The sequence below is a fragment of the Ischnura elegans genome, chromosome 8, assembly GCF_921293095.1.
Source record: "Ischnura elegans chromosome 8, ioIscEleg1.1, whole genome shotgun sequence".
In the NCBI taxonomy this organism is placed as follows: Eukaryota; Metazoa; Arthropoda; class Insecta; order Odonata; family Coenagrionidae; genus Ischnura; species Ischnura elegans.
The window spans coordinates 33715652-33739122 of NC_060253.1; the positions used below are offsets into that span (position 1 = coordinate 33715652).

The 23471-nt window shown below is 36.3% G+C and overlaps 2 protein-coding genes across 4 annotated transcripts in view; one reads left to right on the forward strand and one right to left on the reverse strand.

Moving 5' to 3' along the window:
- Positions 1-4808, reverse strand: part of LOC124163359 (beta-mannosidase) — a 41788-nt gene extending 36980 nt beyond the window's left edge. The window contains exons 1-4 of one of the 2 annotated variants that reach the window (XM_046540223.1): positions 4420-4808; positions 4121-4270; positions 3884-4035; positions 3410-3612 (exon numbers count right to left, since the gene is read on the reverse strand). In XM_046540223.1, the coding sequence (XP_046396179.1) occupies positions 3410-3612; positions 3884-4035; positions 4121-4270; positions 4420-4531 (617 nt within the window). In that variant the 5' untranslated portion in view covers positions 4532-4808. The remainder of the gene's footprint in view (positions 1-3409; positions 3613-3883; positions 4036-4120; positions 4271-4419) is intronic. The other variant, XM_046540222.1, reaches the window with a different exon arrangement.
- A 663-nt stretch (positions 4809-5471) lies between these two features.
- LOC124164363 (autophagy-related protein 16-1) overlaps positions 5472-23471 on the forward strand; it is a 427221-nt gene continuing 409221 nt past the window's right edge. Inside the window, exons 1-7 of one of the 2 annotated variants that reach the window (XM_046541655.1) lie at positions 5472-5610; positions 5855-5997; positions 8714-8853; positions 10179-10341; positions 10888-11127; positions 16648-16753; positions 22280-22422. In XM_046541655.1, the coding sequence (XP_046397611.1) occupies positions 5496-5610; positions 5855-5997; positions 8714-8853; positions 10179-10341; positions 10888-11127; positions 16648-16753; positions 22280-22422 (1050 nt within the window). In that variant the 5' untranslated portion in view covers positions 5472-5495. The remainder of the gene's footprint in view (positions 5611-5854; positions 5998-8713; positions 8854-10178; positions 10342-10887; positions 11128-16647; positions 16754-22279; positions 22423-23471) is intronic. The other variant, XM_046541656.1, reaches the window with a different exon arrangement.

Here is a 23471-nt window from a genome sequence, read left to right on the forward strand (position 1 = left end):
ACACGCCTACAGCAGGAACCAGAATGACGTCACACGGAGTTTTCCCAGCATTCATACTTAGCTGTCGCGTTTTCGCGCACTTGAAATTTTTCACTTTCCATTTGATCGCGAAAAATAGATATCGTCATTTAAAAATCTGAAAGCTTGAAATACGTACTCCAGGAGTGATAATCTTTCGATTTAGGCGATAAAAAAATTATAGGAAACCACCCTATTCTTCGTTTTGTTCTGTGTGTAAGCAATTTTGCAAAAGAAATTTTAGCGTTAAAAGTAATGAACTTCTGGACTTATATTCTCAGTATCTTGTGTTCACAAACTTTGTGGATATTAACGCTAGAAATATGTAAAAATGCTCAAAAAAATGTTAGTAATTCTTTTAGAAGAGTAAATTATTGAAAATCAAATGAATTTTCGGTTGAAAAAATGCTGGGTATGTAATAATTTGATAGTGGATTCGTGCTAAGACAGGGTAAGAGGGTCTATTCCAGTGGCTGGGGTAATAGCCAAGCACCCTTTGAGTTTGGTTCCAAATTGGAGGGACGAGAATACCAAGGTAACTCCACCCCAAAAAAGAGCTCCACACAGAGAGGTTTCAAATATTCTTATGCTACTCGTAGCACAGACAATGTTTTCCTAATGAAGGCGCCAGTAGGAAAGGGTTAACAAAAATTTAGAGAAAAAACAAGAAGCTTTTTTGAATACACTGATTTTGGTTTGATCGACAGAAAAACATTTCAATTCCATGTCGGTCGGACTAATGCCGACTTCTTGCAACTTTACCCAAAATCATGAAAAGTTTATTAACACACTTCTATGCACTGGGACACAGCTAAGAATTAAGGCTGGGGGGGTGAGGGGGGGGTTTAGGTGCACCTAATACCAGGATGTGTGGGGGTATGGTATACCTACCAGGATAAGCGGTAGGTGTGAGATTAATAAATTGTGGAATTATAAGATAAATGTTGAAAATGTTAAGTTGAAAATGGTGAGTTTTACAGATTTCAGAGAGATATTTTATAACTCCTTACACTGTTCCATCAGTAATATCAATCCAATTATGTAAAATAGATTACTCTAAACCTTTTCCCTACCGTACACGTATATATACGTGTGGACGTTTCCTGACCCGGGAGACCACGGGCGTATATATACGTGTGAGATTTTCCCGGTCAAGAAAACGAAACCCGTATATATACGTTTTCGAGCTCTCCCCCTTTCAGGACGGTCGTGGGTTTAGGTCGCCTTTGTCTCGGGACCCAACGCTTCGAGGTTTAGGATTAACCCTCCGAATCCGCGAGCAGGTACCCGGACCCTTCGTCTTTTATAACCTCTCTCAGCGGTAAGGGACAGCGGTCATACAATTGTTTATTGAGTCAATTTTCGAAATAAATATTTGTTCATTTCTCAAGAAATATAAACTAAGAATTGAATTGTTTGTCTTTTGAGCAGCGTTTACAATTTTTAAACGATATTCTACGACAAATATTAACTTATATCTCGAGTTATGTATAAACATCAACATGGAAATACTTGCTGCGTTAAATGCTTTGATAATGGCCTTAGAACTTCGTTTAAAATTTGACAATGTTCAGATTGAAATGAGGAATTATATTCAATGTCTGTTATTTACGTGCAAGCAACAATTATCCATTTGCTAAATACATATAAGCAATACATAAGTTGACCGCGAACCAATGCCGCAGGTATGGTCGTAAACCCGGAAAGGAGGGAGCACAACTACTCTTGGAGTCCGAGATAATACGGAGTCCCACCGTGGAGGGGTCGAAAAAGGTTCAGCGAGACCCTTCTTAACGAATGCCCTCCAAAAATGCTCCGTACCACGAGAAAGAAGAGTCTCTTGGGGAGCGGTGCAGCAGTCAAGCTAAGACGAAAACTCCGCGGTCTCGAAAGGGTTAAAAATTTCTCTGAGCTCTTGGGGGGAGAGGGGAGTTTATCCCCCAAAACTGCACCACTGCTTCTATGAACCAAAAGGAAACCTAACCGACTTTTGTACTTTCATATTTAATTATATCATTATTTTTGGCCGTATTGAACTTCAGCAAAAACAGTGAGGCTAAAACTGGGTTGTTTCATGAAAGGACTTTTATGAATCAGAGCTACATATTGCATTCTTAAAGAAACAACATACTGACTAAAACTCAAGAAACACAATGTAAGCACAGTCATTTTTTAAATCGGAAGTTACAATCAATCATTTTAGCAAATTCATTGCTAGCTATCCTCAACACCGAACCATTAAATACCCAAATTTTCATTACTTCTTTTACATCAAGCCTAATTATACATTAATATATATTTTCTCCCTTGGAAAAGTTCTTTTGCATGGCACAAATTTTCTCACAATTACATATAAGGTATCCACGGCCACTTAGCTTCTACCAGAAAATTCTGGCTTGATTTAATCCACTCCTGGGGTCATACTTGCATGGTATCAAAGGACAAAATACCTATCCCTTACATGCAGGTCTACAAGGAATTGGTATGCGTGTTTGGATCTTGGCATTACATTTGCTTATTCCTACGAATTTGGACATTTTTGCTGCCTAAGATTAATCTTCAAAATTGAATACATTTACGTGAATGTAAGTCATTGACTCATGACTTTAGCACAACTGCTATGTAGCTATATTTTCTGTGTATCTATTTTACTTAGACATAAATATTGAATGTTATGTCATTTTTTACTCATCTGGCTCTTTATTAGGAATAGGTAAAATAATGATGATCCATCTATTCAAAGTTTCTCCCTGATAAAAAAAACTACTGCACCCTGGTAGTTAATCTGAGCCTTTTCTCCTCTGTAAGATTCCAACAACACTCTTCATGCATATGCTAGTGGTAGAGGAAATTAATGAGTTCCTGGTCAAGCAAAGATTTCACTCATGTTTGTCTGCCAGTTCTGAGCTTATAAACTGAAAAACTAAAATTTCAGTACACTTCAATGCCATGCCTATAAAAACAACTTTATGGCATGACAGTAGAATTTCATGCAATGTATGTACGGGCTTTAGTAAATTTTCAGGCATACAAGTGTTTGTGAATGGAAAATCACGATAACATGAAGTGCCAAGTGATTTACTTCATCAGAAATGATCACATATGGACGTGTATTGATTATTATAAATATAATTATTCTGATAAATTTGATAACAAATATTTCACAATGGAAGTCAGGGCCACCCACAGACCTCTTGTGGCCCATAGCAGAGCTTGGGTGTGCAGTCCCCCTCCCCTGAAGAGAAATAGCATTTGAACTTTTACTAGTCTAAATTATTGGCCCCTTAACTCTTTGGCCTGGGACAATCTGCCCCCTTCCGCCCCCCTGGGCAGCCCTGATGAAAGTTATGAGGAGGAGGAGTAAGAGAGATATAGAGAGGGCATTATTCACCAAATACCAGATGATGGAAAAGCAGGACCCCAATCCCATGCAAATGATGATTGGGTTTTGCGTATGAGATTTGCATGGCATTCCCCATGATAAGACGCGGGTACACAATCTGGAACAACACGAGGCCATGAGTGTGATCTCTCCAGAGCAGTTTTTACTGGAGAACCGAATTGAACAACAAGATGATTTGGTAATCCATCATACTGAAAAAACAATGAGAGAAAAATGTAAGCAAATTAACAGAGAAATTTAAGTAATAGGAAATATCATGATCTTATTTTTTAATATAAAGAGAGTACATTAAGTACTGGTATTTCCTTTGTAGGCTTTAGAGTTCCAAATGCAGTAAAACAAAGGCAGCAAAAGAAGTAAACCATAGAAGTAAATTATTTTTTAGTCCTGCCAACCTTAAAGAGAAACAATCGAAAAAAACACTACAATTGAAAATTCTCAACACAAAAATTTGATGCTCACCTTAAGAATTCCCTTCACATTCAGTGAATGGCGTAAAAACATATTGTCAACAGCTGGGGATAACTGGACACCATTTAAAATTACTTCTGCAACCGTGTCCAGCCCATGGAATATTAGAGTTTCTTTGTTCTCAACTGTCCAATCAACGGGTACTGAAGACGAAGGAAAAAGGAGACGATATACAATACAGAAACGACGACTATAAAGTTATACCTAAAGGCATAAAGATGCAGGTACCTGTGAAGTTCCTCTCGTATGTCCAGCTTTCATACGCAACCCATCGGTAGTCTTCATCGCCTGACTTGTAATATACATCGTCCTTAAGAATCTGAGCATCAACTAAATCAGAATAAATGCCACCGGGTACTTTTGCAGGAATAAGGATAGCTGTAAATAAAATCAAATTGATGATGAGAAAAGAGATCGCTGAGGGCAAAATTGAACGAGCTATGATAAAAAACATCTGGAACTGTAAAAATATTCGGAAAATTCGATCAAAATTCAAAATACCGAAGGAATCTGAAAAACGTTCTCACATTTGTTGACATTATGTACCACCCATTCCACACCGTTATCGGAGTTCAAGGCCACATCTTGCAAAGCGTTTACACACAAAAATGCAGAAATAATTCTTAGAAATAGGAGCATATTGGCGCAGATGAAACAAACGCGAGTTCAGGTTTCGATCTGATCTTGCTGTTTCACCATGTTTCACTCACAACAGTCACGAGCTGTCTGCGATAAGGCGAAGTGGCCTTCCAAATATTGACCTCTGACCACTTACGCGATGATTAGTTTGAATAAGTAATATGACAACTGTCAAGCATTGAAAGATGCGCGCTGCCACCATCGTGTTTTTATATATGCACGAGAAAAATAAAATGACATTGATTAAAGAAACGATAAATTGAAATATTGTTTTCAAACTGATTCTGATTAAAAGCAAATGAGTGCGCTAGCAGCGCGCTTCGGATGAATGCTTTTGATTGGTCAATTATATCTGACGTCATCAAATACTATTTTCGTTCTTACGAAGGGAAAATACGAGGGAAAAAATAGAAGTTTCTTGGAAAGATAATGGATTAGCGTGAATATGGGAAATTATTCAACCATTGAGTAATTATTTGAGGCTACTGATAGCAAAATGTAAGTCCTGCCACTCGGTTCCATCACTCTGGAGAAATTTTTGACGTGTGGAACACATGCATAACATTCCAAAGGCGTCTGCTTCCTCTTTGATTTAGATATCGTTATTACCACGTTTTCAATTAAATCAGCCTAACATTTCAGTCAAAAATAAGCACATGGAAAGACATTTAGGGTAAATTTGATTTTGATGGATTAATTTTTCACACTATATTTCACCTTTTTAATTGTATGGGCTTCATATGCCGGTTTGAAAATGGCGCCAAAATTATAATCAGCTCATTTGTGGTATGGCATCTTGCATTAGTGAGTATCCCAGAATATTTCTCTCAAAATTATGCCTGTTATGTTACCTAATAAATAATTTTAACCGATTATTTAATTTAAAACGTTTATCTCAAGTAAGTAAGTGGGCTACCCGTACCGCCCGTACGTGGTTGCCAGTTCTATTTAGAAACAAATTAACATGGCAGCCTCCTTGATGGAGCGAAGGCAATGCGACTGGAGAAACGAAATACTTCTCCAGTTACAGATGAGAGATAAAACTCAATGCCATTGCTTCAAGGAATTAATTAAGCTTCGTAAGTACCTTTCTTTGTTTTGTTAAGGGAGACCTTCGCCATAATTTGTTCAACATCTGTCAGGGCGGTTCGTTGTTTTTTGGTTTTCTTTCCCTATTTTGTCGCTAATAACAGATGTAAGGAGTAGGCATTGACACAATCGACTCCTTAATTGATGGCATTTCCCTGACTGTACTCCAAAAGAGATGACACTCTATATTTTATGATTTAATTTGTATTTACACTGGCCCCATCTTTGTTCCAGATAACAGAATTTTCGAGAGTTCGAATACTTTGAGGGCAGAAAATTTACAACTGTCCATTCAAAATGAGAGATTACGGATAGAAAGCTTGGAAATCAACCAAAGGACCTCGTCAGTAGATGGAAAAGTTTCGGAGAAGATACAGGTAAAGTTTACAGAGTTTCTTCTTTGGATGTTGTTCTGTGGTTTTCATTTATGTTAAGTTCTGTAAAAACGTTAATTATGGGTTTCAGGTTATATAAAACCAATTGTTCTTGAATTCGAGGCAATAGTACGCCTGGGAATATTGTTGTGGAACTCTCTTATTGTCATTAGTGAAGATGTTACTTATGCCTGTTGAAACATTTTACTATAGTCTTCAGTGCACGCATGAAAATTTTCCATTCACTTGATGGCTGCTAGAGAGAACTAAGGGGTAGTTAGTACATACGTATCTGAAAGGAGGGTCAAATACATAGTGATACAGTGAAATGTGAAATCACCGCCGGTCGGCTACACATGGCTAGCAAAGTTACGTGAAATGGGTTATATTAGCCCTATTGGTCCATCCTTGTGGCAGTTGGGGGAATAGACGACCTTCTAGTGGAAAAATTAGTGGTCTTGTGGATATCTAGTCTATTTTAGCTTTCTACCTCTTGACATGATTGCAAATAGTTGTTTCTGTTTAAACTCTTGGGTTTCATTGTACACAACTGTGAAATGAAGATGGGTGGTCACTTCAAATTTTATGTGAGGTCTAAGTAAATTTCACAGTGAGCTCCGGTAATGATTCAGTGAATTCCGACACAATTTCACCAATTGAGTCATTTCCACCGTGTCATGATGAGAATGTTACTAGCAATTCAAACTTTAGCTTATTGAAGCTTGACCTGCATTTGCTAGCCTATGTTATTTCATTATCTTTTTTTTCATGTTCTTACTAACTCTATAAAGAATCTCAAAGTTAGTGCATTGATGCTGTGAAACTGCTCTTGGTTGGAATGCTAATGATAATGACTCTGCTAATGGTTTCTATCCTCTTGAGGATTAAAGAGTGATGAACTAACTCTTATTAAGGTATTACCTAAATTCCATAGTATAACATACACTAATGCGTAAATTGCAAGCAAATCTTTGCCGGTCATCCTCGTGCCTTCAAAATTGCAAGAGTATGCACACTCTTATATAACATGCAGGACATCTGCTGAACCTTGACTACTGAAATTTGTTTGCGGAACCATTAAAATTTAAAGTTCACTATTGATATGGTAGATTAAAATCTAAAGCAAGGGGAGGCGGGGAAGTAATATCATTTACTATTGATGTTAAAGACATTCAAGACTTTTAAAATATATACCTCTGGATTTGAAAAATGTTGCTTTACTGTTATGCTAGAGGAGATGCTGATAGAGAAAAGTTTCCCCCAACAGTGATATTTATTATACAATAAAATTTTTCCCTAATACTCAGTAAAGAACAATTATTGTGTATGTGAAACCAATAGGCTGGATGATCTGTGGTATGCTGAAACTGAGGTGTGTAGAAAAAGTGGTGGCTTATCTTTTAATCTAAAATCACCTTGCATTGGTGTCAATAAGACTGCACATGCCTGAGTTTTACTGGAAAAAAATACAAGGTTGTGGTTAATCCTGGGGATCTAACAAAAACACTTCCACCATTGGACATCTCTGTAAACAGATATTTTAAATCGCAAATGTGGAAGAAATGTGGGTCGTAGATGGTTTCCAAAATTGTACATTTGATGATACTTTTGAGAACACAATGAGGGGAACATATTTGAAATATGATTGGATGCTTTCCTGGCAAATGATGTGGATAAACTCTTCTCGGGATTCCCACTGGGTTAATTTTTCCATAATGGCCAACGTTTCAAGCTCTGACTCGTCAAAACTAATAAAGCAACATTCAGCTTTGAGGATGAGACCCGAGTGGGAGCTTGAAAAATTGGCCATTATGGAAAAATTAACCCAGTGGGAATCCCAAGAAGAGTTTACCGAGAAACTATTTATTTAACTGATAAATTCAGGCTTTACTTTGTGAAACCTCTCCATTATGGAAATAAAGGAATAAAACTAGTGAACCTTACAAAGTTTTATGCATGTTTATTTATTTTATCCAAGCATATTTAGAATAGGGTGGTTTCCTATTATTTTTTTATTGCCTTAATCGAAAGATTATTACTCCTGGAGTACATATTTCGCGCTTTTAGATTTTTAAATGACAACATCTATTTTTCGCGATTAAATGAAAAGTGAAAATTTTCAAGCGCGCGGAAACGCGACGCTTAAGTATGAATGTCGGGAAATATCTCCGTACGTCGTATTTCTGGTTACCCCTCCCGCCCGGTGAGGTGACCTTGAGGCGAGGCTTAGCTCTGATACGTCGCAGGATGCTAGCGGATAGCTGAGTACCTTGCTGAACGGTAGCGCTTGGCTTAAAAAAGGTTTATTAATACCTTATCAAACGAGGAAAACTTTCCGACATTAGCCAGTTTTAATAGGTGATTATTAAGACATGTTTCCCTGAGCTCTGTGCCTCATGCTTGCATTGGTAACCTCAGACGATGCATAACTCCTATCCTCTCGTGTAGAAACTAGGTCCCTGTGACGTCATGCGGAGTGGAATCGCATGGGCGCCAATCTGGCCTTTTTCAAATGAGGATAAAATTTGACCCTTGCCATTCGTCTAAACCGGTATTTCAAAAACCAAATAATTTGTGTATTATGAATACACTAATGGTGGGTAACGAATCGCAATCAATGCCTTTCGTTTTCTTTGATGAAGGAAACTACCCTATTTGGGAGAGGAGAAATGCTTTTAATCTTTCTTCTAATTGTTATTTTTTCTTTGTCGTTGCTTAGATCCTTGAGCAGAGATTATTGCATCAACAAGAAGAGCTGACGGAACTACATCGACGTAAGGGAGAGAATGCTCAGCAGCTGATAGATCTCAACATTTGTCTTCAGGATAAGGAGAAGAAGCTTGCTATGAAAGAAGCCAGGTAAAAGCATCTCATAGACATGCCTCTAATTGTAATTTATCAAATCATTGATTAAAATGAGGTGCCCTCAATTTAAATTTTCAATGTTCAATGAGTGGCTCAGAATTTCTCTTATTGTGTTATCGAGGGAATATGTAACTGCCAATGTGTCAAAACCATGCTTAGTGTTGTCAACTTATGATGATAATAACCCTATAGTTAAAAATTTAAGAAATATTTCAATGACTTTCTATGAATAGATTGTGTTAATTTTGTGCTACAGTAAACTCTCATCAATACAATGTTCATGGGACCGAAAAACTGGAGGTTTGTAATAACGAATTTTGTAAGAGCATTTCTTTCAGGAACTATCGCAAAAAACATACCTTGCTAAAATTTCTTGTCTCTTCAATCTCCCGTACTTAGTCGTGCTACGGAATAGCGTCAGAGTCATGTGTATGATGTACGCAATTAAATTATGAACAAATATGTACAGTGAATCCTTGATATACGAACAAGATCGATCTGAGACCTTGTTCGTGAGTAGATAAACCTATGCAAGGCATTGAAAAGTGTGGTTATCGTGCAGAATAAAGTACTGTATTACAATTTTGTGTTAAGTCATTATTGTGATGAACTGATGTAGCTGTGCATACGACACAGTTGGAGCAAAAAAAAATCGCTGCCTGCGGGAAGGAAGATCAGGCGGAACGCTGAACAGTTCCTGAATACACAGTGGATTAAGTGATACTTTGTTCAGACTGTGCCCAGAGTAGGAGTTTCTCTACGCCAAACCGTCACTTTGGCCAACTCTATAGGTGCCAAATTTGAGATTTTGGGCATGCTTGAATTTTTTGAAGTAGTTATCATACGGCCAATTGGAATTGAGTGGGTCACCATGATTTAACAGGAATGATACTTATTATGTGTTGTTGTGTGTATATTGAAGTAACATCTACAGAAGAAAAAACCATAATTGCCACTCTTGGGCACAATGTACGATGAGAAATTAATGGTAGCACAATGATTATGATGCAGTGTAGCATATATCCACCTAAATGCTGTTGATTACCTGTGGAACTTCGTAATAAAGTTCATTTTATAACCACCAAGACTGAGGTTGGTAATTTCGTACTAACGAAAATTTCATAATTATGTTTCTTGTACTATAGATTGTGTTAGCCTTTTCGTCGGGACCAATGATTTACTTTGTAAAAACAAGAACTTTGTAATAACGTTGTTCGCATTAACGAAAGTCTACTGTACTGATGAAAATATTATATGTATTTGAATAATTGGAAAACCTGTCAATTAATGCATGAATAAAATTTGTCCTTTTGTTACAGTCTATCTGAAAGCAACCAGACAATAGAGCATCTGAATTGCCAAATTCATTCTTTGAAGACAAATATAAGTGAATTAGAGAGGTTAAATCAAATGTTAAAGGATGAACATCAGGCATTGCAGTTAGCATTTGCTTCTCTTGAAGAAAAGTTGCGCAAGACCCAAGTAAGTGTTGATGACTTGTGTATACTCTTGTAAATATGTTAAGGGATAGGTACATAAAAATAATGAATTCTTTTTTGATGCTCATTTTAAAAAGCTCTGAAAAACTGATATGGAATAATTTAAAGAACTACTATTTTTTTAGCAGTCAGTGATATTTCATCTTTTGCAGCTCTTTGATGAATAGATTTCTTCATTTTGACTTGCCAAGTAATACCAAAAATTTGTTGTATGTCTTCTACAGCTTTTCTATTTCACATTTCCTAATCGAGAGATTGATTACTCATTGTGTTTAAAATTGACACAACTACAATTTCTTTCGTAGTATTAAATTACAGATACGAGCCATAAACAAAAATTTGTGGACTACCACATTGGTACATATTATTGATTGCAATTAAAATTATGGAATTAGAAATGGCATAATTGATTGAAAGACATGCCATTCATTGAGAGTTAAAATTTTGCTTTTTCTTTCTCAAAATCATGTTCATGTAAACTGAAGTACAGTGAATGGATGTCTTATTGTTCTATTCCATTCCTTTTAAGGATGAAAACAGGGAATTAGTTGAAAGACTGATATCCATAAAATCAAGGGATGCTGACCGTATGAATGAGGAGCATGAAGGTTTTGTGAGGAAAAGGCAACAGAAGATGCAGCGGGAATTGGAAGATGCAGCGAGAGAGGGAGGAAGTGCTAATCGTGGCAGTCATGGGAGTAATTTTGGATCTGCCGCAGACCTTGCCTTCTTGGGTTGCAGTATACCAACTGGAGTTATACTCCGATTTGTAAGTCAGTTTCCTTCATTTAGTTGATGATTGGAGGACATCATCTGTAATGAGTTTTTAAAAATCCTCACCTGTGTAATATGTACAGTGGGACACAAAAGTAAATGTTCAGCCAATGAGCCACCGCTCGGATCTAGAGTAAACCACTTTCAATTACAGGCGGTCCCCGACTTTCGTACACAATGCGTTCCCGAAAACTTGTACGAAAGTCGAATGTACGAAAGTCGAATGTACGAAAGTCGAACCATTGACTTCCATACTAATTAGGGGTTACGTTCCAAAAGAGCGGAATATACGTACTGAAACCTTTTTTTCACGGAATTCATTTCAATTGACTTAATTTTAATATTATGTTAATAAAACTCCTCAAATCATCTAATTTCTTTCGAAAATACGCAGAAAATGCAAATAAAAGTTTAAAAAACAAGAACTCCGTTGGCTATCGAGTGAAACTTCCTCTTGGCGTTTAAGTTGACATTCCACTTATTACATCCACTATAAATAAAAGGACATATCAAGAAGCATAACAAAATGTATTTGTTGAACCCGCACTCTGAATACCTTTTAATTTTTACACCAAAATTCGATATTTGGCAGGTGACATTCGTGATCGCGTATATTCCGCATGTTATTCAAAAAAGACAAACGGACTTCGGGTGATATTTCGTGCAATATCGTTGCTGAAGGTTTATATGAATTAAACAGCACTCAAACGAAAAAACACAATTAGAAAGAAGGTCTTACTAGTTTTATTGAAAGCTATTCGATGATGTCTCGTCAACTTCTTTTGAAAAATATCTTCAATGAAGGCTTTCTTCTTCTCTTGATAAAGGATCCTATAGCAGGCAGTCTCTCTCCCAAATAAATCACCTAGATTAGAGTCAATTACCAACAATTCCCTTCATTATATATGTTCGTATTGTTCACATATACTGCCGATACTGCCATTTGAAACAATTGAATGTTGGGATGCACTCTGAATACCTTTTCATTTTTACACCAAAATTCGATATTTGGCAGGTGACATTAGTGATCGCGTATATTCCGCATGTTATTCAAAAAAGACAAACGGAATTCGGGTGATATTTCTTGCAATATCGTTGCTGAAGGTTTATATGAATTAAACAGCACTCAAACGAAAAAACACAATTAGAAAGAAGGTCTTACTAGTTTTATTGAAAGCTATTCGATGATGTCTCGTCAACTTCTTTTGAAAAATATCTTCAATGAAGGCTTTCTTCTTCTCTTGATAAAGGATCCTATAGCAGGCAGTCTCTCTCCCAAATAAATCACCTAGATTAGAGTCAATTACCAACAATTCCCTTCATTATATATGTTCGTATTGTTCACATATACTGCCGATACTGCCATTTGAAACAATTGAATGTTGGGATGCACTCTGAATACCTTTTAATTTTTACACCAAAATTCGATATTTGGCAGGTGACATTCGTGATCGCGTATATTCCGCATGTTATTCAAAAAAGACAAACGGAATTCGGGTGATATTTCTTGCAATATCGTTGCTGAAGGTTTATATGAATTAAACAGCACTTAAACGAAAAAACACAATTAGAAAGAAGGTCTTACTAGTTTTATTGAAAGCTATTCGATGATGTCTCGTCAACTTCTTTTGAAAAATATCTTCAATGAAGGCTTTCTTCTTCTCTTGATAAAGGATCCTATAGCAGGCAGTCTCTCTCCCAAATAAATCACCTAGATTAGAGTCAATTACCAACAATTCCCTTCATTATATATGTTCGTATTGTTCACATATACCGCCGATACTGCCATTTGAAACAATTGAATGTTGGGATGCACTCTGAATACCTTTTAATTTTTACACCAAAATTCGATATTTGGCAGGTGACATTCGTGATCGCGTATATTCCGCATGTTATTCAAAAAAGACAAACGGAATTCGGGTGATATTTCTTGCAATATCGTTGCTGAAGGTTTATATGAATTAAACAGCACTTAAACGAAAAAACACAATTAGAAAGAAGGTCTTACTAGTTTTATTGAAAGCTATTCGATGATGTCTCGTCAACTTCTTTTGAAAAATATCTTCAATGAAGGCTTTCTTCTTCTCTTGATAAAGCATCCTATAGCAGGCAGTCTCTCTCCCAAATAAATCACCTAGATTAGAGTCAATTACCAACAATTCCCTTCATTATATATGTTCGTATTGTTCGCATATACTGCCGAAACTGCCATTTGAAACAATTGAATGTTGGGATGCGCAATAAACACCGCGGGAATTTAAAAAAAATTACAGACCAACGTCCGAAAGTCCGAATTTAGCGTACGAAAGTCGAGTAAAATGTGTCAATTTTGAGCGTACGAAAGTGCGAATTGTACGAAAGTCGAGTGTACGAAAGTCGAGGACCGCCTGTACTTGTCTTCAGTTGGCAATCCTTTTGAAAGCAGATGCGGCCAGAGGAGCATTAGGAAGCAGGGTTGGGAAAGGGAAGTGATGGTTGGGGAAAATTTGGAAGTAAAAACACTGCATATGGTACACCCTGTCAAGTGGTTAGTGTGTGGTGGTTATTCAACTCAAACAAAGCAACTGATGGCTTCTGCTGTGTACGGATGTCATAATGCAAAAGTACGACCTTTTTCATATCCTTTGGACTGTGACATGGGCAAGTGGCAAAAATCACAAAAGTCTTTAAGCAAAAGCAGTACTGAATTGAAATGAAAGTATTCAACAAATTTTCTTTAAGCACACGAAAAATGATTCCTTACCTCTGAATTTTTTTGTATGTATTAGTATAAGATATGTAACTAAAATAAAACTATTTTTTCAAGGAAGTAATCTCATAAATCCCATTGCTTGCCCCCAACTTGCTTTTGATGAATGAAAATGAACTTAGTTTTTCCACATAGATATTTATTTATACACGTCCGCAGTTTCGACACACTGCGTCATCCTCAGGCTTACCCCCCCCTCTTGTTATGATCCTGGGTACGCCCTTGGAATGTGCTGGTTGCACTGATGCTACAACTGATTATTAAAGAACGAGCACCACAGCACACTACCTTTGCAGCGATCTTGGATTTTGAAATGGTAAAGACTCTCATAAATGGATACAGACTGTAGAATATTTTCCTGTGATATCCACTAGAAACATTTCTGTCTTTACTAATTTTTTAACTTTCCTGTATATTTATAGTTATATGATTTTCATGGTATTCCTTTAGAAGGATTAAATTTCAATGCATTAAACTCTTGTTATTATGAAGTTCACAGGACCAAAAAACCAGAGGTTTGTAATAACGAATTTCGTTAGAGCGTTTCTTTCAGAAATCATCGCAAAAAACATACCTTGCAAAAATTCCTTGTCTCTTTAATCTCCCATACTTATAGTCACGCTGTGGAATAGCTTCAGAGTCATGTGTATGATGTACCTGATTAAATTATGAATAAATACGGTAAATCCTTGTTATACAAACAATATGGGTTCCGAGACCTTGTTCGTAAGTTGATTAACCTAGGCAAGGTATGAAAAAGTGTGGTTATCCTGAAGAATGCAATACTGCATTACAATTTTGTGTTAACTTACAATTGTGACGAACTGATTTAGCTGCACGTACGATGCAGCTGGCAGTGGGCCCTTAAAAGGCTACAACCACTGCGACTGGGACCCAGTACATAACTTAACTGATATGCTCAATCTGAAGGATTTCCACTTTCAATACTAAAAATTCATGTGGAATTTTCAGCTAAATTAACACAATATGTATGGTGCTCAGAGATAAGTAGGTATTCACTTGTAGTCTCTACCTTACGATGCTTACTATGGATGGTTGGATCGGAAACCTCGGATTCAAATGTCCACGGATAATGCCCTTCACCTTATACTTTAGATCCAAATGCGTTGAAGAAATTGAATCTGAATCCAAAATTTTAAATCGATGCCCTCGTGAATGCAATGCCCCGAGGGAGCAGAAAGAGTTCCGATCCTCTCTTCGCATATGCCATTGCAGTGCGATGTTTGTCCTACCCACAAACAATTTTGTTTAAAAGCTCTTGTAGGAGTATTGCTATATAATTTCAGCCATGGAAAATTTTAAGGTAAAACACGACAGGCACATAGTGTGACTCTTCCACCAGGAGATGAACAACAATTGGGGGAATCTCTGCGCAATAATGTATTAGCCACGGTGTAGATTTCACAAAACCACCCTCAACCTTTCATCAGCCCATGTCTCTAAGGTTTTTTTCCCTTTCTGAGACCATACAGAACATAAATCATTACCTTCGAAAGAATATATCAGTTACATGGGAATAATGGAAACTTGTTTCATCCTTACCCAGTCTCACTGACTGACCTTTTTCAGTCAACCAGGTTCAATGTCTCCCAGTTTCTGGAAGCCAAAAGCTAGGTGAATCACTTACTGAGCCTGAAGATATCTTGATAGCTTTCAACAATTGTATGATGCGCACAAGGTTAAAAAAAGAATGAGAACTAACGTGATGCATGTTAACAGTATTTATGTTTTTTAAGCTCTAATTGATTGACACAAAGCTTTATAGGTACAACAAGGCTACTAATAGTCAACATTGTCCAAACAGCACAATTTCGGAAGAAACAAGCGTAGCATGAGTGCATTCAAACAAGAGGAGATGGATTGGAAACTTCAGGCAACGGGAACTGCGTACATCAAATTGCTCTGCACCTTTGCCCCTTCGCTCTGAAGGCAATGATGTCACATGCATGCTCATACGTGTTCATCCCTTGCTCCTTCGCTCGTAGCCTTGTTGCTTGATAGACGGAGGGAGTGTTCTCCTTCCTCTTTACGTCTTCTTCAGCGCTGTTCACTTATAATCATTTCCGATTTATTCTATCTCCCATTTAGTCCAACAGTGTACACACTTGTTTGAATTTTTTAAACTGCAGGTTTTAACAGTAACATAATTTTCAATTGTATATAATCCTTAAAATAGCATCTGAAGATAATTTTTGAATAATCAGGCCCTTAGTGTAATGGAAATCACTCAGCAAGACAGATGTTGACTATTAACCAGGTATTGTCCTTCAAAACTACGTTTTTCTCTTTTCTACGTTCTTCAAAACTACGTTTTAAGTTTGATGTGCAATTACTATAAGCAGTATTAATACCGCGGAATGCCCTCTCATAGCAAAAAATTTAGCGCACCCTCCAGAGCAAAAAACCCCGTGCAATCCTTGCCATGTTCACCTCTGAGGTACAGATGTGACAGCGTGATGCTTACGAGTAAGAAACGCAAACAGGAGCATTTTAAAAATTAATCACTATGGGAGGGAATCCCTTGACTGCCGCTTGTTTTTGACCTAGGGTTTCAAATGACTGACTCAGGGTGAAAACCAAGGCCACTCAATTCCCCTCGGACTTTGACCGGGAAAGGGGGGTAGATAAGAAATTCATGTAAGAGACGCACCCCCATTGTTGGCTGCAATTTCTGGGGAAAAGGTGCATCTTTTACCCACAATGATACGGTATATGCACATTGTAATGGGATAACTTTTTCCATAGGATGCCCATGATGGAGAAGTAAATGCTGTCAAATGGAGTCCTGTAGACCGATTGCTAGCTACTGGTGGGGCTGATAGGAAAGTCAAACTTTGGGATGTTTCCAAAGGTTGGTTCAGCACTTATTTATTACTTTCCTTAACTTTGGCATTCATTCATTCATTGGGTCATGTTATTGTAAATATGTACTGTAAATTTGTGGGATTAGTTATGTTTTGTTGAGCATATCTATGTGGTGACACATTTATTTTACAGGAAAAAGTTGCTGGAAGTAAACTTTGATTATTAGTTTAATATTTTTATGCTGCACTGTATCAATTTGACTGCAACAATTTTCATTGGACTTGAACTCTGAAATGGAATGTAATTTTTGGAAAATTTTCCTTATAAATCAATGCCTATGGGTGAGGTAGTGTGCCACTTAGTAAAGTATATACCGTATTTATCTGAATATAGTCCCCCTTTTTTCCAAAAATGCCCATGGAAAAAGTAAAGGGGGGGACTAAATTCAAGCATAATTTTAAAAATTTTTCCCTAAACTGAGGCCTCAAAATTAAGGGGGGGGGGGGACTTTATTCAGAGGGGAACTATATTTGGAGAAATACGGTAAATCTTTATTTTCAGAATTATATGACTCGATAGATTTTTTATACGTCATTATCCAGAGTTTTCACAGGTCAGGATAAACAGAGAAAAGCTGAGGGATTTGAAATGGGTCAGGGAAATCAGTCAAAAGACAGTGAATTTTGTCCATGGCATACAGAGAAATAATTTCATTGCTCTCAAGTCAAAAGAACTGCTGTGATTCTGACTTGCTGTGGGCTTGTGTTTTTGTGTCTTTATTTTGATTAAAATTAAGTTCACAAGTTACTGTTTTTTTGTATTCATTGTGGAAAAATAAGTATTTGAAAAAAATTGCATATTTGCTAGAGAATTTTGTTTCTTATTGACTACTACCCTAAAAATAAGATGTTATCTAATGATCAAAAGTAGAGTGTGAAAAAGTCATGGGAAATAAAGAATTTTGTAAGGGAGAAGTCAAGGGAATTCGAACCCCAGAGTCTTATAACAACCCTAATCTCACAATATGTCTTTATTAGTGATGACTTTTATCTTCATTTTGGTGTTACAGCAAATATATAACTCGCTTCAACCCTAGAATTATCAGAATAAGAGAATGGAAAACCCTCTGGGAGAGAGTTCTCTTGTGTAAATGTTTTTTTTAAATACCCATATTTTGTGGATTTGGGAGCCTAAAATTTCATTTTTATTTTTAAAAACATGAAATTGAACGATTTTAGACAGTTTAGGGTAAAAAAACTAGCACATTAATGAAAATTATTAATATTTGATAAAATTTGAGGGGGGCATGACCCCTGTGACCCTCCCCCTGAATCCGCCCCTGATTTTGACAAGAACGCGTCACCAATGCAAGTGGTAGCTATTTACTTGCCTACCACGCCCCCTTCTCCCATCAACCTTCCGATCCTCCTCCTGGGCGCTGGCACCTTGCTCATCGCCACCCTGCCGTCCCTCGACATGCCCTTCCTCTCGGATATCCGCACCTCTCCCCACCGCACCCTGCACTCCACATGGTCATAGACAGCTATGACCATCAGCGCAAGAAAATGGTAAACGGTCAATAGACCGTTTACCATTTTCTTGCGCTCTTTCATATTTTTTCCCATCTTAACTTTTTTATAATGAATATAGGAGTTCCCTGGTTATGAAAGTGGTGGCTTAAGAGGGGTTGTCAAAGGGTGAGCCCCCCAACCATCTTCCCATAATTACTGGAAAAATGTTGAAGACCCTAATGTTTAAGATGGCTCTCCAATAATAGTTTTTACTTCACCAGCTCAACAAACAATGTTTTTAAGTAATTGATGAACACTTAAAATCCACTTGAATACAGCTGTCAGACCTCAGTTGTGTTAGGTTAGAAGCATTGCATATTGTCATGGGACCGTAGAAAGTACAGTGAAACCTCGATATAACGACACCCCACGGTGCACTAATATACACTCGCTATAGCGAATTGTCGCTTTACCGGAGGTGGAGCAAATAATAGCCAATATACCTGTTGCTAACAGATATACAGGAACAGGAGTGGTGTGGCGACAGATAAACATCTATCCGATAAACGTAAGCATAAATCCAGACGAAAGGCGATGTTTTTTTGCATCACTAAATTTCCTTACTCAAATAACGACTAACTATTCAAACAATTTATAAGCACCGCACTGAATAAAAATCATGCAAAGCATTGTTTCATCAATCCTTATATTTATCGAACGACAGTTTACCACATAAATTTGAGACTGAGCACTCCATTAACTTCATTTCTAACAGATCGCTAGCAATTACAGAGGTTAAGGAGTCTTGATGAAACTCTTCCGGCGGTGAAACCCTCGCAATGGCGAGAGCCAACACCGAAAGGGTCTCGTAAAAACGAATTTTTTAACACTCTTATTATAGGGTCAATTGACGGTGCATCGGCTATCTCTCGTAATAGCGGGGGTGTCGCTATAGCCCGTACTCGCTTTAACGAGGTTCCACTGTAATGAACAATGGCCGAAAACCAACGCCTTAATCCTCCTCTGAATTAAGTGAAAAATTATGAAAAAAAATTATGCTACAAAAAATTTTAATTGATTCCACTGCTAAAAATTTTTATTGCATTGTAAAAAATGTCTCATTTTATTGGATAAAATATTATGTCATGTGTTTTAAAACTCAAGTAGCATTTCAAAACCAGTTATTTTTTTATTTTTATTAGATTAAAACATGATACCGATTATGAATGAAGCACAGCAATTGCACTCCCAATGTAAGTATTTCTTTACTCCATTGATCAATAGAAAGCATCATGAACAATAGGAAGATGCTTGACATTGCATTAAGCGCATGTTTTTTCAGAAAGTTCTAAATAGAGGCAATCATATGGTGCTGAGAACATTGGAAATAAGCTTCTTATTTTGCAACTAGGTAAAGAGATCAGATACTGAGATTGTCCTTGAGACATAAATGAATCATGGCATAGGCCACATTAAAGAGGTGTAACGTAGGTGTGGATCATGTAATGGATATTATGGTGGTGGATGTTATTACAGATGGTTTGGCCAATGTAAATGGAAAAGTCACAATGATATGATCACATATTTATGGATCAAATAGTGTCCAAAATGTGGGATCTTGTTTGAATTCTTATTGGTTCAAAGATTAAGATTATCATTCCCTGAAAAAAGTTTAATTTCTTACTAACCAAACATAAAAATAAGGTGGTGTCCATCTATGGCACTGTCAATTTAATACAAATGGAAGATTGGTACTAAATTTTTAATGGAAGATAATTGACATATCCATTTCAGATACATGCTTAATAATATGGTCTTAAAGCCCTAAACATTCCTTCAGTTGGCCTGTGAATTACCATGAAATGGGCCTGGAAGAACTATTCCCGTTAAGTGACACTTAAATTATATCTATAAGGATGTATCGCAATTTTAGTGATGTAGCCACCCGTTGTATTTTCCTAATTCATATGTTGTAATACAATCCTCCCTTAATAGCTAAAAAAATTGATAGGGACAGCATTTAATTTAATGAAGATAATTACTTTAAGTAAAGGTGCGATGATAGCTTCTGGATGCTGTTGCAGCTGTCTGGCTTGCACCAAACTTTTAGTCTGTTCTCCAGATTTAGAAAATTTTCTGTTTGAATTGTGGTGGAATGACCCATAAATGTTTCAGCAAATTTGATTTATGATTCAAGTAATAATCAATTAAATTTTTTGATAAACTCTGATCATACAATCCATGGTATTAGGAATGCAAGACGAATATGCATCAGAGCGGTGCCATAAGTGTTGTTGGAGTGTAAGAAGCTCTGAGGAAGATAAGTTTCAATGCCCCCAGCATTGCTATGAAGGTGATAGCTATGTCCTTGTCTTCAATCAGAAAAGCTAATATTTATTTACATGCAGTAGCATGGAGACATGGTCCTCTGGCAGCAACTTTTCTTTTTTTGTTAATTCTTATGCCTTTTAAGAGTAGCTATTTATAATTGAATAGAGTAAAAATGTTCCCTTAAAAACTACCAATTGGTAGGAATTTTAAATTATGTATGGGAGGAATTTCTGGATATAGCTGTTTTCTCACAAGTACTTTAATGCTATTTGAAATGTTATTTGCTATTATTGCTGGATGTACCTCTCAACTTAGTGATTATTAGTTTTGTGTGTCATTTCAGCTAATAAGCTTTTCTTAAGAAGCTGCATTTCAAGAATTTTATCCATAGTATTAACATTTTTAAATTGTGACATTATTTCTTGTTTTAATTTCTGTATCAAATACTTTATGTGATGTAGTGTATCTATCTGAATATTATTAATGTATTTACTTGCTTCCCTTTCTAAATAATATTTCTGCATTAATAGATTGCTATTATTATTTTAGTTCTGTTCATATTACAGTTGCGTTTGGAAAATTTCATCCTGGGGATCAACTGGTTTTCATTTTTACCATGCCATGCTACATATTCTTGAATGAGTGTAACAAGATATCTTTTTTCATTGCTATAATTCTTATCCGTACTAAGCTGGTGGCATAGTGTTATTTGCAAATATAGTATAATTTATGAATTTTAGTGCTGCTATGGGCAATAATTTTAAAAATTTCCTTTAAATGATTTTATTAGGTATGTATTTTATTTTAGTTTTTTATATTCGGATTTTACTTTAAAGCATTTTTAGGCTGAGTTCAATTCTAACCTGTAAATGCTGTTGCCTCACTGAAGGGTCATGCATATCTTTTAGTGGCTGATTTATCCTTGGGAAAAATAAATTTCACACATTCATCTTCCGCAAGTGTTAATTCAGAATCTTGTTGGTCAGGAGGACACTAATCTTATTATAATGTTAGTACATTGCTAACTAAATGGTAACTCCATTCCTCCGTTAATACTCTGTTGGAAGACAAATCGGCTGAAGATGGCCTCATTTGTGTTTTTTCCCTTGTATTTGCTCAGTTACTCCAACAGTAATTCTTGATTCGTAATAAAATACTGGTACCTGAGTTACCTAATACTTGAAATGTTGCGATGCTTTCCTAATGAGAAACTTAAGTCAATACCTATGTCTCAGTAAGAATACTATTAGATAAAGGTGGTAATGAATGTCACATTAAAGTAAATCATCTACCAATAAAAGACACACAAAGTCAATATTATTTTTTTTGTAAGCATTTCAATCTATTAGATGTGTATCTTCATGTGAGTAAACAGCATTGTTAGTTGAAGAGAATAGATTTTCCTATAGGCCATATTTCACTATGCAATTGCAAAATGGGGAGTCAAATCTACCTTTATCTTGGGTGAATAGTGGAAACGTAACCATTGTGTTTTGTGACTGATGAGTGAAGAGGATATTGAATTAATCTGAGTTTTATTTGAAGTAATGGGGATAAAACCTAGGAATATAAACGTGTATGATTTTATCAGAAGGATTTAAGTCACATAGTGGAATACTGGCTTTGGGTAATTTAGAAAGCTATCTATGATATTGGCCAGCTTACTTCTTTTTCAGGAAGCCATCATGGAGTCATCCAAACTTGAACCTTATTTTAACTATTTTGACTAGGTGTCATGGAAAGCCGAGGCATTCTTGTGGGAAGTAATGCAGCTGTGATGTCGGTAGACTTTGACTCAACAGGCACTCTCATCCTTGGTTCTTCTAATGATTTTGCCAGCCGCGTTTGGACAGTTGCCGATCAGCGTCTTAGGGTGAGTGTTGGATTTTTATTAGTCAACTCTCATCTTTATCTCAGAAATATATGTATTTGACCAGGATTTATTCTATTGATTGAATTTTTACCATGTAAATGAAATTTCTCAGTGAATGGAATGGAGAGCTGTGTGAAAAGTCTTAGGATTGTTGACCAGTGATGATGATAAAGACTGAATCAAGTTAGCATCATTCTTCTTGAATGATAAATACTCATCGTATTGACCCATTAGCACCCAGTATTTTACCACTAGGACAATCAGCTTATTTTGGCAACACTTTGGAGTATGAAAAAAATTCCTAAATGAAATTGATGGTTTCAGGTGTTACTCCTGGCAGTTGTGCTTGATCTGTGTGCTCTATGTCCTCAGGTTTTTTTTTCATATGAGTGTTGAGCTGGTTTCCCAATTATGTGCAGCATCAGCAGGTACACTCTGTGATGTCTAATTTTTAATGAAATCTCTCTTCATAATTTCACTTTGATTAAAGAAGTAACTTCTTTTTTCAAAATATTAAGATTCTCCTGGAGATAATATGAGATGATTGTGTATGCAGTTAGTCAGAATTAGTGAATTTAATGATCATCACTCCTTTTTTTATGATACAATAGGCAAGTTTTCTATTATTGACAGATTAATAGTTTTTCTATCATTTCACCCTATTTTGTCGCAGTGCTTATGCTTCCCTTCTCAATCTAATGAAGCTCAACATTTTAAGGAGCATTCCATAAAGAATGCACCAATGAATTTTACAGTGATTTTGTGTTTGTTATGTTACATAAGATGTAGTCAGGCTCAAAATATGTGAAAATACTGAAATATTTTTTACTGTGAAGTCATTAAATTGTTTGTGTTTCATATCTAATTTTATCAGTTTAAAGAGAAGCTACAAAGAAGATTTAGGTGTTCTAATTTCTCTAAGCTTAATAAAGAAAACTTAAATTAATATTTGATTATTTTAAAAAAATTCATGATTCAAAACCAAAAATGATCATAGACTCGCTAAATTATTCTCTGGTGGTGATAATGAAATGAGCTTTTAAAAAGAG